We start from the raw sequence: 23,875 nt of genomic DNA on the forward strand, positions 1-23,875 counted from the left end.
CCAGTAAGTAGTTTTAAATCTATTCTAGGAGGCTATTTACTTTCTTTCATAGGAATAAGTAAATACAGTTTTAAAGTAGTATTGAATACAAAGCATAACATATGGATCATTCTGCAAAATCATTCTTGTTGTTTGTAAAAAACGCAACTAATGGGACAATAAATTTCAAGTTTACTGTACTCAATAATGGAAGATACTGCTGAAAGGCTATTAGATTTTTTTTCAAATATCAAGTCCTTCAGGATCCAATATTTTATCCAAAATTTTGTCTTTTCTATTTTCATTGAAAGAGAAAATGTTTTACTCTGCACATTCGACCACTATGCCACACTCATCCACTTATCTTTTCAGTAAAAATTAGCATTCGAAGGCTTTACTATAACAGTGTGAAAGTGCAATCTTGGTGCCTATATATTTAAGCATTGCTCTCTTGTTTTATACATAAACTAGGCTAGATGGAAGCCCAAATACCTACCATCTTCTGGATGAGTAGAATCCACAAAAAGGTCTATAAGGTTTTGTTGACCAACTTCTGCCATAATTATTTACAGAATGCAGTGCTCGAGCTCAACAGCTCCTTATTAAACGTTCTTCCGCACCTCAATTCTCAAAATAATACTACAATGATAAGCAATAATAATACAGGTAAGACTGTAAAAAAGAAAACAGTGAAATCGCCATTTAACACATGCCAACAAATCAATTACTGCACTGAGATTTAGAACCCAGGCTGATGACAAATTGATTGATCAAATGCAAACAACACCTTGCTCCTTATGCTAGCAGCAGATCAATAAAAAGGCTTTGTAAACAACACAGTTCATTATGCGATAGAGAAAAGGATGCTGATGCACAAACAGGTCTATCAAAGAAACAATTATAAGTAAATCAGAATGTGATATTCATAACATATTACCAGAGCAATCACTGTATTTCACGACTCTCTGAAGTCAGGCGAAACTTGAAATTCATCCCTAACTATTACCAAGAATGAAGAGATATAATTTGTTAAAATAAGCCTTGATCAGTTTCATCCAGTACATCATGATTTTTACATTATTCGAAATTGCATAGTTCATGCAAACCCATATGTTACTTACAAATTCAAAACCAAGGGGACATACAAAAATAAGCCATCTGTGTGATCATGTAAGCCTCTTCATAATATATACGACATGCATTATTCAGTGTCTTTGGTCATTTTCGGCAAAACGTTGGTTTATAGGGAAACGAATAACCGTATAGCTTACTATTAGATGATTGCTGTATATGAATAAAGTTTACCTGTGGATCAGCTACACCAATTTCCATATGATTAATAACATCAAAATTATGGTGAAAATGTTAGTTAAATGAAACACATTGGAGCTAGTGTGGAGAATTTATAATTTTGACCATCAGATTACTCGTTTCGTCAAAAAATTTCTGCATAATAAAAATAAGCTTATAAATTTTATTTTTTTTGCTGTGGGAGATTTTCTAGCGAATAAATATGTTAGGGTAGTTCAATTTAGAACAGTACTTTGACAAGAATTAATAAGATAATAATATGAATTTGCCAGTTTTGCATTGAAAGAATGATATCTTAATCCATACAGTAGAATTTGTTCTATATCATAATTTAGATACCACATCTTTCAAGAATGGATATGCTTATTGTTAAGCACTTGAACAGACAGCTTTTATTGAAAAATCCAAACCTGTTTTGGCTTGCCAAGATAATACCAAGCAAAGTCACAGAGTTGATAATCCTGGTATTATATTTTATTTCCAAATTCCTTTCAGTCGGGATTCAGAGTCTAAACTTTCAACTAATCTGAATAGGACTTTCAAATGAGAGCTGAAACAAATTTTTCTGACGTGAAAGTTAGAATTCACATCATTGATATCAGGTACCAACATACCTTACAACACCCTGTTCTTTAACCAAAACAAGTCATTGACGGAATTATGACAGCATAATGAAGAACATAGTCATGCTAATGGCTCGCTAAAATTATCACCAATGAAATTTAATGAGTGAAATAGCACTTGCATAAAAAATTGGTAATTAGCACCCTGTAGCAAATTTATACCTTGCAACAGAGTTAATACAAAGCAGGCTCATACTCAAATCATCTCTGACCATTAACTTCCGTTTAACCAAAATATTCAGTCAGTAAACGCACACAGGTATATAGAAATGAAAAGTTTCTCATTGCTTAATGCATCCTGAGATAAGAATAGTCTCAGTGAATTCTGGCCTCCCCTCCAAATAAGATGGGTTATAAAATGATTGTATTCATCCGATGCTTGTTTCCCTGGCATCATAGGATCCATTACAAAATGATTGAGGGTGACGGTATTCACATGACACGGCCCTCTCATTCTACATTTTATTGATAATCCTGACCCTATCATACCGTGTAATGCGAAAAGCAATAGGCCCTGATTAGGAGGGATATTTTGTAAAACACAATTGAAAGTCACATGGACCAATGCTGTTTCTCGTATGTTATATACACGAGTTGAGAGAATAGGAAGTCCAATTGTTTTTATTCCAAGGCTATGGCATTCACGATGAATACACTCATTGACATGAGCAGATACGTTCATCTCATGTTCTTTTATGAGCTCGCCCAATGTCATATGGTTAGCTCGCTCAGCCAATTCCAGAGCTGTTGTTCCATGAGGCGATTTTAATGAAGGATCTGCCCCTTCTTGTAATAAGTGTCTCACAACAGTGTGATGTCCCATTTTTGCCGCTTTCATGAGGGCACTATCACCTGTTGTTGTTTGTAAGTTAATATAAGCACCATATGCAATAAGTATACGGCACACAATATCATGACCTTTTTCGGCCGCAAACATGAGTGCAGTTTGTCCATTTTTCGAACGAGTATTTACTTTAGCACCATGGTGTGCTAAAATTTTAACAATCTCGTCAAAACCTGCATCTGCAGCAACCATGAGTTGTGTCATCCAAACAGAATCAGCGTGCTCTAAATTATACATTTTCTTTATTTTTAGCACTTCATGAACCATCTCATAATTGTTAGATCGAATATATTGACGAAATTCTGCATTGTTGACTTCTCGATCCAATCTACAAGGAGGTTCACCCATTTCATGATGTTTCTCGATGTCTTTCACCGATATTTCATCCAATTCAAAATTAACTTTGATTTTTAAAAACTCAATCATGTCAGGGGCACACTTGACTTGTTGTTCTTTTTCTGCTGAAATGAGAGATCCACTTGGTGGTTTTAAGCCGAGTTTACTATGAGCATCCTTTACAGCGGCTTCAAATGAAGTTAATTTTGGATCTATGCTTGACGACCCCATAGTTACAGTTCTTTCCATTTCTTTGGTGAGCATTTCCAAAACAGAAGCCCCAGAGGTGGAAGGTGGAGGCGATTTTTCTGTCATAAATGATGGTTTTAGAGATGAAGAACTGGCAATTCTATCTCGAATAGGTGAAGGAGTATGGCTCTTATGCTTTTTTGTTTTCTTTTTTATTAAAAGGTCAGATACTGCATGATCACTTTCTTGCAGTTGAGCTGAGAAGGCATCACCAAACTGATACCGATCGTTTTTACCTTGTTTACCATCTTTGCCAACTCTGCTTTTTTGATCTGATTTATCGGAATCATACGACATTTCAAGATCAGATGATATATTACCATTATTATCTTTTTTGGATATTTTTTTATCTCTACCAGACTTTACATTTTCAGATAAGTCTTTGCTTATTTCTTTTATAACATTTTTATTTTTAGTTGCTTTATCCTTTATTTTTTTTGTTTTTTTCTCTACCTGCAGCAGCGATGCGTCATTACCTACTTCTGTATTTTTATTTGAAATATCAGCACCTTCAAGATTTTTCTTTTTCTTTTTTACTGAAGTGTCGATGTCTTTGTCGTTCTTTTTCTCTAAATCCAGTTTTTCAAGAACAATGTTAGGTTTAGAAATAGTATCGACAAAAGAAGGAATGTCGCCTGTTTTACCAGAAGATGTTTTCACATTCTCATTTACAGCTGCTGCCTCGGATTCTTCAAATAAATTCCTAAACGATCTATTGGTTGCACTCTTTTCCTCAGTGAGTTGAGAATTGTTACTTTTTTGTTCATCATCTTGAATTTTATTTTTTTCTTTCTTTTTTCCCTTTGTAGTTTTAATTTCTTTTTCTAAATACTGCAGAACCATATTCGGTTCCTCGTCATGATTAGAATCCTTGTCATCTTCGGATAGGTTTTTGTCGATTTGATGATCTTTTTGTTCAGAAATAATATTCTTCTGGGTTGAGTCTTGTTGTTTGCTGTCAGTTTCAGAATCAAATTCATCATTTTCTGGTTTCTTTTTTTTCCAACGTTTTTTCGGTTTTAAAGAAAAATCTTTTACAGGTTCAGCATGTGAGATTTCACCTTCTTTTGAAGGAGGCCTTCTCTGTTTTACCTTTGAGTAGAGGTCTGAAGCAAACACATCTATTTTCCCCTCTTTCAGATTTTCCCAGAATGGATCTTTTACTTGTGGTTCTTCATCAGAGGAAGAAACAGACCGAGGCTCTTTCACTTGCTTTTTTCGCGTTTGTTTCTGCTTTTTCTTTTCCTTGTTTAATGTTTTTACTTTTTTATCTTTATTTTTCTCGCTCTTCTCAGATTCAGTTTCAGAATCTCCCGTTCCAGCAGTAAATACGTCTTCAGGCAATGTAAGTCCACTCGTCTTTTCCGATTGTCCTCGAATGTAGCTGTTCAGTAAATCTTCACAGCTGAGTAGATTTTCTCTCGGCTCCCAAGTATCTCCATCTTCGTCATAATTTTTCCACCGAACACGATAATACGTTGTTCCACCAACAACAACATTATCAACAATCTTTTCAACTTCATAAACATCACCATCATCATTGTCATCATCCATGATCGTCACTAGTTCAAACTACAAAAATATTAATTATAATAACATTAAAAATAGCATATGGCATAGGTCAGTTGGCGGAAAACTTTGTGTACTATGTACATTGACGGCAGCGAATGGGCCATATTAATTTACGCCCGTGATCAATTGCCACATTGAATTTCAAATTATTGCGCACCCGAAACTCCTATTTCTGCTCTAATTACAACTGACGCCTGACGGTTGGCACGTTCAGTAAACATAAATGCTTTTGTCACAACACTACAAAACAAGTATGGCACAACATCAATTGTTATGACATACATCCAAGCACAGATAATGATAAAGGTATTTGCAGTTTTAGTTTTAAAAGTGCAGTAAAAGTGAGGTTGTTCCTAAGTCAAAAAACGTAATATTGAGGGCCATAATTTGCCAACTACTGGCGCATGTAATTAGCAGTTTGTGATTTTTTTTGAGAATTTGCTCAATGCCGGCCCACACATACTTAAAATTCATAAAAAGACTAATCTGTCAGTCTGTAAGCAAAGTTATAAACAATCAATGAGCTTTGATATAGCTAGCTAACTCAACATAATTGAAGTTTTTAAAGTACAGACGTTGGAGGTCGCAACCAACGCAAGTAAATGCCAGATGAAAAAGGTCGACATCAACATAACTTAGTACCGGTACCCGGTATATTTGAGAATGTTGAGATGGTATTGCACGTCCTGGCGTCCAAGGGTTAATATTTATAAGCCCGCTCAAAAGTCAGCTACTGAAACAATGTATTTGTGGTTAAACAATACACTACTGGTACCGGTCTAGCAATTCAGATCTTCGGTAATCTATGAGCTGCGTCAAATATAAACCGCCATAGTAACAATATGCGGTTCGCCATCTCTCCGGTTCGATTTCCCTGTCTATAGCCTACCCTAGAATAAATATTGAAACCAATAACCGGAACCACACCGGTACGCAATTAATTTGAAAAAACAGTTTCAGTACTTAGTCAGTATAACCGGTATGTTAGTCGATGGTATAACTTACCAAAATCTTGTCACCTATCGATAATAAGTGAAAACTAGCTAAGAACAAAAAAACGACACAATGGACTTTAGTCATCTGACACAAGCGTTATCCACATCTGTTATTAAATGAACAGGAATGCAATTGCGCGAAAATTGACGTTTCATCAGTTTATTGTTTTCACTCCATTTATAGAGATGCACTCCATGGACAGTAATTTTCCTCCGTCAAATTAAATTTTTCGCTTTTTATGCTTTGTGAATAAATCACTACAATACCGAGTTTGTCAACCACTCAGTTGTATCGAAATTGTGAACGTTGTAGTGATCTTTAAAAACACATCGGTCGTTGCTGTTCTTCTTGATATGGCCGATAATTACAGGTATTACGATGGTATCTCGTGATATCAACATGATCAAGGCCCATCCACCGGAATTAAAGAAGTTTATGGATAAAAGATTGGATTTAAAGTTTGTGTTTGGCAGTCGTCGGGTGCGGTCGCATTTTTGAATGGCGCAGAAAGATTAGATTGACAACAATGAACCAGCACTTAAGGAATATCAACAAGTAAAGGCCGAAATATGAAATTACATGGCAGCATAAAGGCAACATACGGACATCATAACAGAATCGAAAGATGAATACAACAGGGATTGATTCAGATATTTTATTTTGTGACAAAGAGTATGATATACTGCTATTTCTAGAAATTCCGCTTGAATACTGAGTATTCAACTATATATGTGTAAATAGTTTGCAGTGTAACTTACAGTGTAACATTTTTAAACATTCATTTAGTGGCATATTTTTGATTTGTTCTCTCTGTGTGTATACCGGTACTGTTTTAACAATGTTGGCCACGTCAATGTATCAATTAGGCTACAGACCTGCTCACGTGTGATTAGTGTTTTTCCTAATAATTGCTTTTATGAGTGTCCGCACACCGAATTTGCCGCCATGGTTTTGCGTTTGTTTGTATATTAAACCACTTATCACCTTTTCCGCAATGCCCAATCTAGCAATCAGTGTAGTTTTTCATGGCTTGGTTTTTCTTAAAGCTTTCATGAGTATGACTATCGTCGCAAATTTATTACATTCCACTCCCCACATTATCTTTGCATGAGGTTGTAGGTATTGGTCATTATCAACGTAATTGTTGAAAGAGAGTACAACAGCCCGAAAGTTTATTACTATCGTGTATTTTGTTTTTTAAGTTTGGCCCAAGCCCCATTTAATTGGGCTTGTGTTTTTGTGTGCGTGCTGGTGGGCAGGCACATGAGATACTTCATGTTTTAAACTTTTTTGTAGGTTTTGCTTGCCCTCCAGAATTCTCCATTTTAAATTTAGGTTTGTTATGGAGTTTTCGAAATAAACTATCTATCTATCTATCTATCTAATTACAGGTATATCTGGCAAAATTGGACAACTTCAATAACTAAACACTTTGCATTTTCATAGATATTCGGAACGATTTCTTTTTATCCGAATTACAATCAACAGATTTAAAAAAATATAAATATTTAAAAATCCGTTCTGATGATAACTCTTGGCCGCCATAAGCCCTGTTATCAGTATACAGTTACTATAGTAATCAAATTTTGAACGCTGATATGGATAGGGTCGCAATATAAACAAATGACAATAAAAGATTGTTTCATGATGATCGACAAGTGGAATGTACAATGTTTTCTAAAACACAGTGCTCGCCTGGAAATTTTCATAACATATAATAGTAGAGAATTACGGGTTTTTCAAATATACAAAATATTAATATCGATATCCATTAACTTATAAATAACACGTTTTTATTTAAGATAAAACTGTTAAACATAGATTATATATCAAAAAATGACCATATCATCACCTTCTGGAATGATGGACAGGAAATTGATAATTTGAAACGTGTAGGTGAGATTTTATTCTATCGTCGACTGGGTCAAAAAAATAATAATCTGCGCTATCGACTAGGTCTTATTTTAAGACGAGGGCTTATGTTTTAAAATCATTTTTAAAATTCAGGCTAGGTCTTAGCTTTAGACTAGATCTTATTTTCGGGGAAACACGGAACATTGAACAAATTGACCCTGGAAAAAAATGTTAGTCATAATGATTTGTCTTTTTCTACAGAAGGCTAATGTTGAAGGTTTATTACCAAGACCCGGGGTGTCGCAAAATTAGAATATATACGTGGAAGACAATGCCACGTAAATTGGTATAAATAGACACTTATTTAGACATGGGTAGTAAAATTCTTGCAAAATATTTGACATATGCATGTAACATTTCTGACAAACATACAACTAAGTGTTTAACTTCGCGTCAACTCTTTTGTCTTGATGACTTGTGCTATTCAAAATCTATATATTCGACCTTAGTAATAAAAAGGAAATGAGAAATATGAGGTAATGACTTTTTCACCCCGAACAATTCCTGTTGTTGGATGTATATACCTGATCGACTTCCGTAAAGGCACATGCACTACGTTTTTGCAATGGGTGTTTTATATCGCATTTGCGGAAAATTACCAGGCAAAAAGTATTGAAAAATGTCAAATATTTTCAGTTTACGCGCACCTACCATCGGTGCGTAGAGTTTAGGGGAGAAGTACAAGTCACCGTTTCACAATATGTACTTTATTCAAAATTCTATTCTTATGTAAGTTAGAAACGTAAAATTTTTCTTTGTTACTGTTAATGTATTTGTTAGGGCCTGGTGATATAGACACATGAAAATGCAATACCGACGACCCATTTTTTATTATATTCATAATGGTGGGGAGTCTCAACGTATTATAGGTATAATAATATTTCATATATATATTGGATTTTTCACAAGAGATTGGTGTCCCGGGAAAAGGAAAAGCACAGCACTTTCATAAGATATTTTGTCATAATGTGTTTCAAGTGGTAGAGAGTCAAAGAGAAGAGAAACATTCATACCCATTTCATTATACCAGTCCCTCGGCAAGGCTGGTGGTGCTGCGTTTACGACCGTTGCCTTGGATGATATGGAAATCTGTAGCCTACTTCAATGAAATTATTTTTTAACGTTATAAAAAATATATATATATATATAAAATATAGCTTTTATTCAGTTTTTCCACGTGTAAACTATCATTGTAAGCTATTTATAACAGCAATGCAAAGCTTTGAACTGAAACTATTAATATCCGACGATATAGGCACGTGAAAATAAAAACAATATCGTCCCTGTTATCCATTCAAATTGATGGTGGGTCTCAACATACTAAAGGTATATACTATAAATTGTACTGAATATGCAGTCAGAGTTAGAATATTTGAACCATTCTCAGTGCGCACCCAAATAATGGTCACGTGCCACTTGTTATGTATTTTTAATCAAATCGTGATAAAAAAAAAGAGGTGCACAATTTTATTTTAATGACGTCATTGTACACTAAAAACGAATTCCACGGGAATAAATAAAAGTAATAGACTTCTAGCGAAAAATAAATCTCTAACCACTGAGAATGTGGAAGCAATTGGTCTAAGTCTAATAGCGATTTTTTCACAACAAGAAGAAGAAAAGAAATACTAACTTGATGATCAACTCCGTGTCCAACAACAGAATAACAAAACGATCCATATATGTCGTGTCCAATAATTAGAGCCACATCTAACAAATTTGCATACGGATCTTCTTCGCAAAATATCCGAATGTTTTACCGCTTACTATAAATGAATGAAAAATTTTTTGTTCGTAGGATTTGAAACACACGACGAAGAACAGGTTCTAAAGGTTACCAATTACCATTAATTAAAAATATAAATAATAATATTACGAAATTCCGGTAGTTATACTGAAAATCCCTTTCAAACCGTTGACCGTTTTGTAATGTGTATATAGCGTTTATGACAGCATAGTTTCCGTGAATGATTTTGCAAATTTGATTTTTTAATGAGCTCAATTTATTTAGAATTTAAAACATTTACAAACGAAAAACATCTTTGGTTATTTTTTATACGATCACTCTATCATTGTTTTAGGGAATTTAAAATTGTAATGTTGCCATATATAAAGTATGTGTCACTACTTCCTTGAATAAATACTACAATTGCTGGGGATGATTCCTGTGGTAAAAACAATGGAACTTATGGTGCATAATGATTACGTTCTATATTATTTAATAGGTTTTAATCATTTTTAATAGAATGGATTAAAAAATTGTTAAAGCATTGCATTTACATTTTACTTGTCTTCCAAAAAAAGAATTAATTTTTTTTACACGAATATAGATACGTAATGATAAGATTATGTGATGTTCCATCTATTTCTGGACGAACTTGTTCTATATCGAACAAATGGGTCTTGGTAAAATGAAAATATGAGTCGTAATGATTTGCCTTTTTTCTACTAGAAGGCTAACGCTTAAGGTTTATTACCAAGACCCTGGTTATCGAAAAATTAGAATATATACACGGAAGACGATGCCACATAAATTGGTATATATAATTAGACACAAATTTAGGCATTAGTGGTAAAATTCTTGAAAAATATTTGAGATATGCATGTAACATTTCTGAGAAACATCCGACTAAAAGTTTACTTCGGGTTAACTCTTTTGCCTTGATGACTTGTGCTTTTCAAAATCTATATATATATATTCGAAATGAAATAGTGACTTTTTCACCCAGAAAAATTCCTATTCCCGAAATTCCGCAAATGCCTAGCACGACATTTGTTTCAATGGGTGTTTTATATCGCATCTGCGGAAAATAAACAGGCAAAAGCATTGAAAAATGTCAAATATTCTCAGATTGCGCTCACATACCATTGGTGCTTAGAGTTTAGGGGAGAAGTACGAGCCACCGTTTTAAAATATGTACTCCATTGATCATTCAAAATTCTATTCCTATGTAAGTTAGAAACTAAAAATCTTTTTTTGTTACTGTTAATGTATCTGTTAGTGCCTGGTGATTTAGACACATGAAAATGCAACACCGACCCATTTGTTATATTCATAATGGTGAGGGGTCTCAACGTATTATTTATAGGTACTATCAAATTTACTCAGCATAGAGCCTAAGTTCCCAAGCTGTGCTCGATGGAACCCCGAGAAAATGGCTTCGCTGTGGATCAATTTTACGTATTGGTGTGAATTGCTTTTAATAACAATAAATATTTTGGATTTTTTACAAGAGCTCGGAGTCTTGGAAAAAGGCAAGGCACTGCACTTTAATAAGATATTTTGTCAAAATGTGTTTCAGGCGGGTAGATAGTAAACCTAGAATAATCTGTGTAATTGCGCTGAAACAGATTTTTTATTTCTAATTAAATCCAAAACAAAAAAAATATTTGGGAATTATTATTAACATGGCCTATTGGGCTACGCGTGGCGTGTTGTCTATACATAGCGAATAGTCACTGCGTTTTTCATTTGTTTCATGATTTCCGTGAAATACAATGAGAGCGTTAGAATATAAAAGGGAAGCTATTTTCAACGCAGGTTGATATTATTTTTCGATCAGCAGGTAGAACAAGTTTTGTGAGAGAACATTTTGGGCGCAATGATAATGCAACAATCAGTCCAGAAAATTATCTTTTCCGTAGTTAGGCTCGGTTTAACAACAAAAATACTAAAAAATGTTATGTTACATTTTAGATTGTATATCTATGCTCCTTATAATCTAAAAAAACTAAATTGAATCAATAAGTAATTTAGGTAGAGAAAATTGTGATGAAGCTTTCTGTACATTTCTTGTATTTATGTTTGTTAGTGAGGGGAATAGACTTCGGGCAAGGTAAGAATGGTGACGTATAATTTATTTCACTCTTTGGATTTTAGTTATGAAGCATTTTTTTTTTTCGACAGGCGACGATTGTTTGGTTCCTGCTCTATGCAAAAACAACATCACACCAAGTTGGATAAAATTGAACATTGGGGTAGGTCAACGAAAACAATATTTTTTATTCTATACTATCCTATGCCATCTTTAAATCGTACCCGAATACGGTATTAAAGTTTTTGCGAGATGTTCTACACCTTTGATTTAAGCAAAGCTTTATTTACGAATACTATTTTTCTGGATGTCGAAATTTTTTTTTCAATTCAATCTCTACTTTTTCGTAGTATTTTGCACAACGATAACATTTTACCTGATTAAATGTTTATACCAATTGTTGACATAATAAGCAAACAACCATTTAGCAATTTCTGTAAAATGGCATGGATGTCATGTATAAAGGTTTGGTTAACAACTTCCCACGCCGTTTAAGCAAAATTGTTAATTCTGAGCCCCATTTCCGAAATCAGAAGATTTACAACCCCCGGGATTTTCTTAAGACTAATCATGGATGAATATTATTTTTTTGTCAGACACAGACGGCTCGTGATGAACGAATAAATGCACTGGAAAGTAAGAATTTTTTGTATATTCATCATGACATGAGTATATTTAACTTCAGTGTATTAAAAAAAAAATTAAAAATGAATCTTTTCTAGTAAACCATATATAATAATTACATAAATGTAAATTCCCATGTTGAGAACATTATATATATACATTATGTTATATTAACAGAAAAACGCTTGTTCTCAAGATTTTAGGTCGATCTGATAAGTGAATTCTTTTTATTTTCTTTTGTGTTAGATCGTACACATCACTTGGAGGTGGAAATCAAAAACTTGATGGACGTGGTGGAGCGATTGAATTCGGGGGATACACAAAATGCATCCACAACGATCAACAGTGCAAACAGAGCAATCGACGCAACAGATGGTAGGCTTTGTGTGTTTGGCCACGAATTCTTCTCGCCTAATTATTCTGAACTCTCCTTGTTTCGATTATATTTTTGATGCATCTTATTGAATAAAAATTCATAAGAAAAAAATATATAACATATATATATACAGTAGTGCAGTTTACAACCAGCAACAATTATTTAACGCGTTAAAGTGCAATATTTCAATTTTTACGTACTCCTTGCATTTTTTCATAAACTTATTGAGAAAATCCCTATCTATAGCAAAGCTGTGATTCAATTCCTGTTCACCCAGCAGACAATTGCCTCCATGTTAACGAAAAATTGACATTGAAAACTCTGACGTTTGTACGCCTGCATCCAAGCTCTTTCAGTGGAAATTTCGAATCCAATCTCCGATTGTGAGAAGTTCAAATTCGGACTCTCGACTCTGGTTCACGTTAAATTGATAATAATCAGCTGTTGCCCCAATACCAGAGAAAAGGCGCCGATTTTGGACTTTGATTGGGACAGAAGGCGAGCGTATTCCTAACGCCTATAGCACTTCGCGCCACCCCGCCGAGTTGAAGCTTTGCTCACATGCGATTACCTCAATTTTGGAAACAAGGAATTACGCAACATTTACAACGCAAATTTTTAATAATCAATGATTCCTTTGCTTTTACAAAAACAGGTCATGAGACTTTTAGAGTGACGACAAGCGAAACCAAAAGTCTATCATCTTCCGAAATTTCAACATCCTTTGTAAGAAACAACTATGGCGCAACATCTCGCGAAATTTCGACCAAAGAAACTAAGTTTACCACGACTAATGTGATACCTACAACTTTACCAAGTGAGTGCAATCTATGTAATAAATAACAGCTCGAAATATTTATTAAAATGGGTATTCAAATACTTGTCAAATACAATTGAAAATATATATATTCATTCTAAACCAACATTGTTGATTTATTTCAAATTTTCACAGTTAATTGTGAGCTGCTTTACGATGATAAATGCTTTTTTGGTAATGTACAATCAAGAAACACGTATACCTTAGCTGCCAGCCAATCAATGTGCGAAAGTTATGGATTCAAAATGGCTAATATATACAACGAGGAACATTACAATAAGATTCAAACATACATCACACCTAAAATACCAAGATTGGATAATGGGGTGGCTGCATATATGTGGACTGGAATGACCTATTCTTACACGGCAAGTAAAATTTATAATTGCAATGTTAAACCGTAACAGCTACCGGTAACGAGTCGGGCCAGGGCCCAGGGGCCAGAAAAAGTAGGTTTCCAGGAGTCTTGTATATCTAAAAAGCGTTTCAAGCTCCTCCAGTATACAATATAACGCACAGACCTCACTTAGCATCACGACCCGCTGCTTCAAATTGCATTGTCAAGTTACCTTTATTTCGAATTTCTCTCATGCGATAACCCACTTAGCTGTTGCAATCTATTCGATTTTATTGAGATTTGTATCTTCCAGACAATAAATATATGTGGGAATGGCTTAGAATTAAGTAGACTAACAGAAAGATTTTTCAAGTTGTTAGTTTGTTCTGATTTCTTCTACAGAAACAGCAAGTTTATTTGAGGTCTGGCGAAAATACAACTCTACCAGTACCACGTAAACTCATGTCAGAAAGTCAAACCGATGATTATTCCCAGATATCGACGACGTTGAGTAAACAGTCCCAGTATCGTGGAATCTTCAACTATCCTCCAAGCGAAAAGCAAAATGGATATCTTTGCGAGTGGCCTTGACTATCAAAGCTGTGAAGTGATAATGATATAGTAACAGCACCCTATCAGTTCAAACACTATTCGATTTAATTTTTTGTTTAATTTCATAACGAAGCGCAGAGCATACTTTACGCTTTCTTTTAATAATTTATTATGCCATGAGCCCAGCTACTTGTTTTTTGATTACTTATATCAGGGGTGTGCAAACTGCGGCCCGCGGGCCGAATACGGCCCGCAAGGAAAAAATGTTCGGCCTGCGGAAAAGTGCCAATTTTGAATGATGTACAGGCGAAACGTGTTTTTAGTTTAGTTCATCTGGGATGTGCGAGCAATTCCAATCTCTTTGCGTCGCAAAGCTTATACCAGTACCTGAGTGCCACTGTCATATAAACAAGACTAGCTTGCAAAATCCTGATGACCGCAGACACCGCTAAACGAAGACCGCAGAGATTGGTTGGACGGCGGTGGGAGGAGGCGGCAAAAGTTGACCTCTAAGAGAAAACGTAATGTACGAAAATGAGAACACACACATGAAATTCAAAACTTTTCAGTTTTTTTTTTTGCATTTTCTATTCTTTCGTTTCAACTGTTACGCTCGTATCATCGTCTTATAGCAATTTCACCAACAACACATTGTGCGTATCCGTGGGAAACAAACGGGCCAATGGAATGGCAGATAATAATTGTAAAATGTTTTAAATCAAAACGTGGACGGCGGCGCTAGGATAATTACGCCATACTCGGTAATCTTATAAACACGAAAAACGATATTCGAACTCGAACATTAAATTGGAATTGGACATTCCTTCTTCAAGCACTGCATTAAATTAACCTAAACATACCCATTAACCCAGTTACTTGTATCTGGCCCTCCTCTAAAAAAGGTTGCACACCCTTGACTTATATGATAAAAGGAATCTTGAGCAATGTATCAGAAACCAATATAAATCTTCGTCTTGCACTGAAATCTAGTTGGGTATCGTTTAATATGTATAACCAATGCTTAAATAAAGAATTTCCAAGGTTAGCTGGTAGGCTCTATGTGACAGTTTCTGTCGTTAGATTGATAGATCATTTGGCGAATTACCTAATATTGCTGTCATATATTGCACTTGAAATCAACTTACGGACCGTTTTGCCCTAATTCGCGTTGCTGTTATTTTTGTTGTTTTTGCCATAGTGGTCACATATTTGAGCATTTTTTTCTTGTTTAAAAAGTTTTTTGAGAGCCATTGATTAACTGTATCAACTATTGTTTTATTTTTTCAAGGAATAAATTTGTGTGAACAAAATAAATTCCAATAAAACAATTATATGTATGATTATTTGTTAAAAGAAAAAATTAGGCGCTCCGACGGCTTGGCGTGTGGTTGGAAATATCAACAATTGACAAATTAGTTTGGCTCATGACACAATAAAGATTCATATGGAGTTGTTGTTGTAACAGCAGCGCATACACAGTGTATATATATATATAAATATATTTTTTTTTCATCGGCAGTGACTCAAGAATCGGAAACAAACGTTTGGGACTGTACAATGTACGACTGTACGGTTTGTAGTAGGCATTATGAAGATATTCTTCATACTCAAAGGAAGGCGTTCAAGCTGTCTGACTGCGCATGCATGCTGTAGAAACGACGGACTGAGTGTTTAAATATTAAAATATGTTACTGGTAGCTACACAATATAAATGAAATAATAACATGACGTGAAAAATATTTTAATTTAAAAATAAACTGGCACCATCTATCATTCGAGACGGTTCCATTACATTTGAACCCACGTACATTTGAACCCATGACAATTGCACCTGTATGCTATTGCACCTATGGAATTTTTTTTGTTTTTCGGATAGTTGAACCCATACTAACCCTAACCCATGGGTTTTAGCACCCGCATATATATTAAACCCGTCGATATACACATGGGTTCAAATGTACGTGGGTTCAAATGTACGGTCACCATTCGAGACACCTATACTTATGCTTTCTACCGAATGGGTACACAAAGCAATCAATTGACCTTAAAACTACGAGGGGTTATGATCACGTGAAGATATGAACTTAAAAAATAATACAAAAACGAGATGAAATTAAATTTTAATGTTATAAATACACGAATTGAATCTAACAAAGATACTCGATAACAAGAATTATTAAAATATATACAATTAAACTGATGAATTAAAGAGTAATTATCAATATTGTCGGCGTGAAACCATTTTTTCAAATTGACGAAAGCATAGGGCACACGCAGTTCTCGGACAATATCGTAAGATTTTTATAGATCTCACGCGTTTTGATAGTATAATACGCCATTCTCGCGAAAATTTGTAATAAGTATAAGTTTGACTCTGACAAACATGAGTGTAAAATATTGGAAATTACGCAACCAATTACACTCAATCTATCACAACAAGGAGTAAATTTGAAAAATACAATGCAGTTAATCAAAAGACAGTTATTTCACCTTTTTCTGGTGTAAATACGCCTTCTTCATAAAGATCGACGTAATTTTCATATGAGAGATTTGGGTCAGTCGTTTTACAATCATTTGAGTGCATGTTGTCTAACTGATTTCTTTCGGCCTCCAATCTCTTATATTTAGTTCGAAATGCTGCCACAAAGAAAATCAAAACTATTGCTGCATAACCCGTCATTATGTATGTAGATAAAGCCATGTCGTAAACTTTCACTTCCGAATCATCGTTAGTTGTACATTTTGAATTACCAAGTTCATCAGGAGACATCTCCCGCCCGATGGCGCTCAATACAACTACCAGCACAATGCCTTGAAGTTGACCGAACATGAATAAAATGCCGGAACTAGTGGCTTCGCCAACGGGATAAGTTGTTTCAACGGAAAGCTCGTTTCCGATTGGATAAACAGGTAGACCGAACAAGCCAAAAACCCCGCAAGATATGGCGATCGGTACCCACAGTCCTTCGCGATTGTGCATTACAGCAAACGCGACCAGAGACAGGCAAGCTATTGTGTAACAAATTTTTGTTATCTCCAAATATCGTTTGGTTTTATCTACTATGATTCCGGCAATTGCTGCCCCGACCAATCCTGCTCCGATCATGGCTGAAGCACAAACGACTCCGGCAAAACTGGCATCATATCCCCAAGGACAAAGCATTTGGGAAAGTAAAGTTGTCAGCACACTAAACAAAGCTATGCCTCCCCCGACTGCCCATGCTAACAGCCAGTAAGGACCATTTTTGAAGAGTGCTTTAACACCCACCACAAAAGACTCAGACGGAGTTTCTGCACTTGCCGACGGTGGGGTAGGAGGATTATTTGAACATACACCAAAGGTTGCCATGACGACTGCAAAAATACCAGGAATACTTTCAATCCCCAACATAAAAAGCATTTTATCTGCAGTCGGGGCTAGTATGGGTGAAAGTATGTTAGCAAGCATGATTCCAAGAGGGTTGCTCATGGTAGCAACCATATTTGCAGTGGCTCGTTGGTTCTCGGGAAACCAGAGAGCTGCCAGTTTTGTTGGAGCAAACAACATGAAGGGTTGCGCAAGAGCTGCAAGTGTGGTCCCAACAAAGACCAATGGCACCCGCGCGTCTTCTGAAATTCCGTCAACGGCGCTGACAATTCTGAAAATCGATCCCAAAAAATTCAGCCAGGCACTTAAAACAATCGATGCTCGTAGACCAAAGGTATCTAGCAACCACGTCGCTATAATTCCACAAGGAATGCCAGTTATCATGTAAACAACAGATAGTAGATTGACAATAGCGAGTTCAATATTATAGAAGTCAGCCGTAATGTAAGCTACCGGTGCAAACGCTAGCCATTGTAAAGCATTCGATATGTTCAAAATCGCCAAAGTTGCTAGAATGACCCATCTTCTATTATAAACTTTGAATTGTTCGATCTTCGGTGGCTGACTACGTTTCTCAATTGTCGCATGAGATGTTCCGTTGGCTTCCATCCTTTATATAAATATTTATAAATGATATCTAAAGCATATAATTAACACAACATAAGAATACGCTTAGAAATACAAAATAGGCCCTAACTAAATGGATCCTGACTTAAAATAATGTATGAATTTAGCAAATATACGTTTGAAATGCTACATATTTCACTTCTGCAATTCCTAATTATAAGATTGGTGCTCCTGAAGTATGCGCACCAAGATGTCGCATAACCTGAACTATAACCTGGTACACAACCTGAGTTCAGATCGTGCGCCATCTTGGTGCGCATACTTCACGAGGTCCATGATTTCCTAGTCACCAAAAGAATTCACAAAAATTTGCACGCTAAACTAAAACTAATATCGTAGAATGCTTACTCATATGAATTCATGACGAAACAGGAAAAATGTTGTGCGGCTTATTCGGGAGTGAATATGAGTGTTGCATTAATACAGGGCGTGAATAATTAGTTTGCCTTTGCAACACAATCAGTGTAAACGGTATTTGATTAAACAGAGTTCATGTTTTCGCAACATTCGGGTACATAATTTCCCGGAATAACCACTTCATTTGATGTGACGATAGGACCATGGGCAATCAGAGTCGATGTAAATAAATTTAAGCAATAATATACATTCACTAGACTAGCCTGTAAAAGACAGAAGTGAAACAATCGTTTCGCGTGTAAAACGTAGCATTTAAACAGGCTCGTCAGTGGTGTGCAATAAACATATGCCCCTAATGTTACCGTCGAATTGTCAATGATGAAAACTTGGAATTTTCCCAAGACTTTGTATTCTCATACCAAACTTAAATAATATGCTGGCATTTGCTGTCACCAATATGGTGTTCATAGAGGCGCACTTTCCTCGACAAGAAATTATGCTGACATTCTCACACATCTTCCTATTCTGTCAAGTTCTATTTGTTATCCTACTTCCCCTGAACTACCAAAGTCTAATGACTTGTATACGGAGTTGATACATATAATCTCAGTACACTGTGTTTGCATAAGGTTATGGGTTCGGGTGGAGTCCACACATTTATATGTGATTCGACAACAACACCAATATTTGAACAGTTATGAAACGACATTACATTGTGATAATAAAGTAGTCTATAATAAATGAAAATCCACCTTGCCTCACGCGATTGTCAATCCAACACTCGCAAGTGACAAAATGACTTCCATATTATTATGAAATCATCGATTTATAACTAAATATTACCTTTTTCAAATATGTAATTTCAAAATTGTATTTCTCCGTAAGTTCCAAAGCTGTAACAATTATAGCAAGAAGGGAGTATACATATATTACAAAACGCAGTTTGCCTTATATGTCTAAAAATATTTTAGTCGACTTATGGCATATTTAGAAATTTTGTATTCAGTTTAGAATTGGCCACAGCTTAATTTCGCGTAAGAGATCTCAATGATCAAAATCCATCGAATGCTTTTGAAATATCCAAAGTAAGTAAACTCTCATCCGTTAACTGTCATCCACTACTAGACCAAAATATTTTAAGGCAAAAGTATTAATTCAAAAACTTCAGTTATGTGGTAATATACCGCATATCTCCTATTATTACCCATTGCTCTTTTTTATCATATTGACCTTAGCTGTTTTAAGTATCCTCCAAGTATTACTAACGCTAAGCTCACCGCTATAATTTTAATATTGGTGTAAGCTTGTGGTCACACGTACCTTTGCTTGGAAATCATTTTCTTTGCTACTTGGTGAGTGCGCATGACCTTGCTTTAAGCGTATTTTCCCGCGCGATTTTTTCGTTGTATTCTTTTGGTTATTACTTATCGATCTTGATCGGTAAGTATGTTGATAGGTATTTCTCTGTTTGTTAGACACTTTCGTATGTTACAGAAAGCGAGGTTGAATCTGCTCCAAATTTTGCATGTGCATTCATCATATCTCGGATCAAAGGCCTATTGATTTTGGATAAATTATGTCGTATTATTAGCGAATTATTAATTAATTAGTGATGTGACACGCGGTGCCACTATTAGGTCAGAGCGAAGTTTTGGGGGGTCCCTCGCTTTTTTTTTTCTTTTAGATTTTTTTTACCTATGCAGATCAGATATTTTTGCGAACGATTGTGTGCGTAGCAATGCCCTGTCTGCGATGTGGAGCGTTTAGGTATTTTGGTTACACGCCGCTTCGACATTGTGGGGCTGGTCGAGTAAAAGATTAAAAAAGCGGAAGATCTATAAGTCGTCGGTCTCCGATTGCTATCTAGTTATTCGGCCAACAAGTCGACATTCAAACGACTGGTAGAAAACCACATTGCTTTTCCGTTAACCCGTGGGTAAATATAAACACAAAGACTAACATGTCGATAATATATGAACGTTTAACAATACCATTACGTTTTTCTCAAAACTGCTAAAAATGACTTACGCAATTCGGTTATTAGCGTGACGATATGCTATTATTATTTCAACGCCAAAACGAAGTGGCAGGCATAGGCTACGGGTATCGACTCTTTTTCAATGCCGTTACCGCAGTATTCCCAACTTCGACTGACTGAGTTCAATCTATGAGTCCATTCGGTTTCCAATTTGGAAATAAATTCTGCTTGATTTTCGACAACTGCAAAAGAACTCATTATTCAGTTGGATAATCGCAGATTTACCCGTATCTTTACGTTACCGAGTATTTTCCAAAATCAGTACGAATTATGGCAAATCCAACTAATTTCTCTTTTAATGTTGAAAATGTTGTTACATTTTTTTCTGACTAATCGAAAATATGAGCATTTATTTTCCGTCAAGTAATCGCGTCAACAACATTGAAAATGATTTATATTTGAGACTATTCCTATTTTGATTCTACCTCCGCATACACCTACATTCAATTGGTGCTTTTGCCCATGGGTTAGGTTTAGTATGGGTTCAAACATCAGTAAAACAAAAAAAAAATTCCATAGGTGCAATAGTATGTAGATGCAATTGTCGTGGGTTCAAATGTATGTGCTAATCATTCTGCCATTTCCACGGCGAGGGTTTCTGAAAGTAAGCGTAAACATATTTTACGAAAAACGGACGAAAAGAATTTTAATGCATTTTTCCAATTGAACGAAGTTCATTGAATGTGTGCTCTAGAGTTGGCTGCAACTGAGTTTTTGCTTTGATATTTTTTAAAGGTTTTGCTCGCTCTCCGGAATCCTCCATTTTTTATTTGTTTGTATTGTCAGATTGTGGAGTTTTCGAAATAAAACTATCTAAATCTTTCAACGAAGAAGGGGTTACTGGAACTAATAATAATATGACTCAAGACAAGATGTGGAATTATTATTATTAAAGTAGCAAAAATCTCCGTGTCCGGTGTGATTAGCATGTTATACTTATATGATATATCACAGTTTGTTTAAATAAAATTAAAGACCTATTAGGTAGGCTTTCCATAGTCATACGTCCCGGTTTAGCCGGGGCAGTCCCGGTTTTGAGAACTTGTCCCGGCGTCCCGCCCGATGGACTCAAATGTCCCGGTTATGCAGTATTAGGCTTACCATACGTCCCGCTTTAGGCGGGACAGTCTCGCTTTTTAGCGTCTTGTCCCGCCATCCCGACAAGTCAGCCAAAAGTCCCGCTTTTGCGTTCAGCCATTCAGCATAATACACGAACGTGTTCTCGTTACTGTGTAGCGCAACGCTAGCCTACTTAATGAAGGTGAATGCGGTTTTTTGTTTGTTTCGTTGTTTCCCACTAGCATTGTTAGCGAACGTATCACATGAAAATCAATTCTAATTGGTTCTGTTCGGACGTTCACGTGAATGTAACATTGAACAACGTCTTTTTGAAGGTGTTATCTACAGAAAAGCATGCTTGGGCGAATAAGTAAATTCCCAATGCTTGAAGACGACAGACTATTTCTTTTTTCTTTATTCCTTTTGCTGTACATAAAAAAATCCAAATTCGGATCATTTGTATCGTTAGCGTCTATTCCTTTCTATTTTTTGAACTGAACCCGATATTTAGACAGACATTATGCGCATGAACTCTCGAGGACAATATCGTCAATGAAGACAGCCGAGATGGCTTAATTGTAGGCCTATGTAGTGAAATCGGAAACTATAAAGTTACAGCAGGCGTCCCGCTTTGTAGTCAAAAAAAAATGGTAACCCTATGCAGTATGGCAGTCATAAACAATTTTTTTTTTTATATAACATTAATACATTTTTTAACGGAAACATTTGTCCCTTATTCGCTAGTTCAGAGAGGTAGAGAGAAAGAGAGAGGTAGCGATAATTTGACACCCAACGTTAACTGAACTGCCGATAAATTATCAAAATGCCAAATGGAGAAACTAAAAAAACTAAAATGAGCTATTACGGGACCGGTATAGGCCCCACGTAGTTCATAACTGCATTCAATATCATACCATGGATATATACCTTTCCCGTTTGCGTAGGAAGTCTTGTTGTCAAAACGTAGGCCTATAAATATTTTCATATTTACACTGTTCGATTATTGAGTACCAATGGCTATTGCAGTATGGCAACCGCATGTGTCTTCCTTTATTACCTGTCATGCAACGGATTATTGTGTTCGAAAGATTAAAGTGTTCGAAGAATTGAAAAGGTATTTTAATTCTCAAGGATATCCCACTCTTATAAAAAACATTTGGCGATCCCACGTACGAACTAATTTATGGCTAATTTGATGCGCGGTATCGACTGTCAATGGTATGCTAGAAGTTTCAGATATTATTAAGCCCCGGAATCGAACTAAGTTTGTACATGATGAGCTTACTATTAGGATTGCTATTTTTAAAATTGATAAAGATAATTTTGTTTTGCTAGTATTAGGTTAGCTTTTATATATTTTCAAAGGTAATACAATTCAAACAATAAAAGACAATTAAATTATTGCATGGGGGTTCATCGAGTCACTAATGTGTTTCATTGAAGTTCAACTCTACGAAAAAGCCTAAAAACCACTGGCTTATAGCCAAATTAATACACACTGTCGCAAGGATAAATTTGTCCAAAGTTACCCCCAGCAATCTTCCGGCGTTGTAGCGACATCCTGTGGCGGACTAACCCTTTTTCTTTATTTCCTAATCGCCCGATCTCCTTTGGTTACGTTAATGTCGGTCATTCCCTTTCTCCGATTTCAGGATTACGTTTGTTTCTTGGTGACGTTATGTAGTTTTTCGCGTCGGATGATGAAACCGAGGGAAATGTGCCAGGTTTGATCTATTGCACCTATATTACGGCTTTATATTTGTGACTTAATGGTTTTTTAAAGTGTGTTTCATAACCTGCCGTTGTAGCTGGCAGTACAGCACCAAACCAGCAAGCTGTCCCGGGCTACCTGTACCGGTAATTTTTTAACTACGGATAAACAAATCAAAAATATGGCTATTTGATTCAAGAAGTAATCCTGCCATGCAACAGTAGTTCAATAACGCTAGACTATGCTTGTACAGTCGTAACTCCAAAACTCTGTAATTTAATATCTGAATACAGCCTAGCTGCCGTTGAATTGCGATAAAATGACTTTATTAACTCAACCATTTATTGTCCAAATGGCGTCAAAATCTCAGT

The 23,875-nt window shown here is 35.6% G+C and overlaps 4 protein-coding genes across 4 annotated transcripts in view; 1 reads left to right on the forward strand and 3 right to left on the reverse strand.

Annotated features, from left to right (window-relative positions):
* LOC144427341 (phosphatidylinositol 4-kinase type 2-alpha-like) overlaps positions 1–678 on the reverse strand; it is a 25,546-nt gene extending 24,868 nt beyond the window's left edge. Inside the window, exon 1 of the mRNA XM_078116415.1 lies at positions 476–678. Within this exon, the coding sequence (XP_077972541.1) occupies positions 476–539 (64 nt within the window). The 5' untranslated portion in view covers positions 540–678. The remainder of the gene's footprint in view (positions 1–475) is intronic.
* On the reverse strand, positions 652–6,066 carry LOC144427340 (uncharacterized). Its single transcript, XM_078116414.1, has 2 exons — positions 5,920–6,066; positions 652–4,914 (listed from the first exon to the last, which is right to left on the reverse strand). The coding sequence occupies exons 1-2, from the start codon at positions 5,992–5,994 to the stop codon at positions 2,152–2,154; spliced, it is 2,838 nt and encodes a 945-aa protein (XP_077972540.1). The 5' UTR covers positions 5,995–6,066; the 3' UTR covers positions 652–2,151.
* A 5,483-nt stretch (positions 6,067–11,549) lies between these two features.
* Positions 11,550–12,642, forward strand: LOC144427269 (uncharacterized). The gene is made up of 4 exons (XM_078116161.1): positions 11,550–11,660; positions 11,732–11,802; positions 12,236–12,288; positions 12,510–12,642. Exons 1-4 carry the CDS (start codon positions 11,597–11,599, stop codon positions 12,640–12,642), a joined length of 321 nt encoding a protein of 106 aa, XP_077972287.1. The 5' UTR covers positions 11,550–11,596.
* Positions 12,643–16,322: 3,680 nt separating this feature from the next.
* LOC144427356 (solute carrier family 49 member A3-like) lies at positions 16,323–18,348 on the reverse strand. The gene has a single exon (XM_078116458.1). It carries the CDS (start codon positions 18,319–18,321, stop codon positions 16,816–16,818), a length of 1,506 nt encoding a protein of 501 aa, XP_077972584.1. The 5' UTR covers positions 18,322–18,348; the 3' UTR covers positions 16,323–16,815.
* Between the last annotated feature and the right edge of the window lie 5,527 nt (positions 18,349–23,875).

Source organism: Styela clava, chromosome 9, assembly GCF_964204865.1.
Source record: "Styela clava chromosome 9, kaStyClav1.hap1.2, whole genome shotgun sequence".
NCBI classification, from domain to species: Eukaryota; Metazoa; Chordata; class Ascidiacea; order Stolidobranchia; family Styelidae; genus Styela; species Styela clava.

What these genes read in the sequence shown, in the direction of transcription:
- LOC144427356 (XM_078116458.1), bottom strand. Translation starts at nt 18,321, where the DNA reads ATGGAAGCCAACGGAACATCTCATGCGACAATTGAGAAACGTAGTCAG.
- LOC144427269 (XM_078116161.1), top strand. Translation starts at nt 11,597, where the DNA reads ATGAAGCTTTCTGTACATTTCTTGTATTTATGTTTGTTAGTGAGGGGA. An exon ending in GGGAATAGACTTCGGGCAAG is followed by an intron (nt 11,661 to 11,731) that starts GTAAGAATGGTG and finishes TTTTTTCGACAG; the next exon opens with GCGACGATTGTTTGGTTCCT. An exon ending in CTGGAAAGTAAGAATTTTTT is followed by an intron (nt 12,289 to 12,509) that starts GTATATTCATCA and finishes CTTTTGTGTTAG; the next exon opens with ATCGTACACATCACTTGGAG.
- LOC144427340 (XM_078116414.1), bottom strand. Translation starts at nt 5,994, where the DNA reads ATGACTAAAGTCCATTGTGTCGTTTTTTTGTTCTTAGCTAGTTTTCAC. An exon ending in CGATAGGTGACAAGATTTTG is followed by an intron (nt 4,915 to 5,919) that starts GTAAGTTATACC and finishes ATATTTTTGTAG; the next exon opens with TTTGAACTAGTGACGATCAT.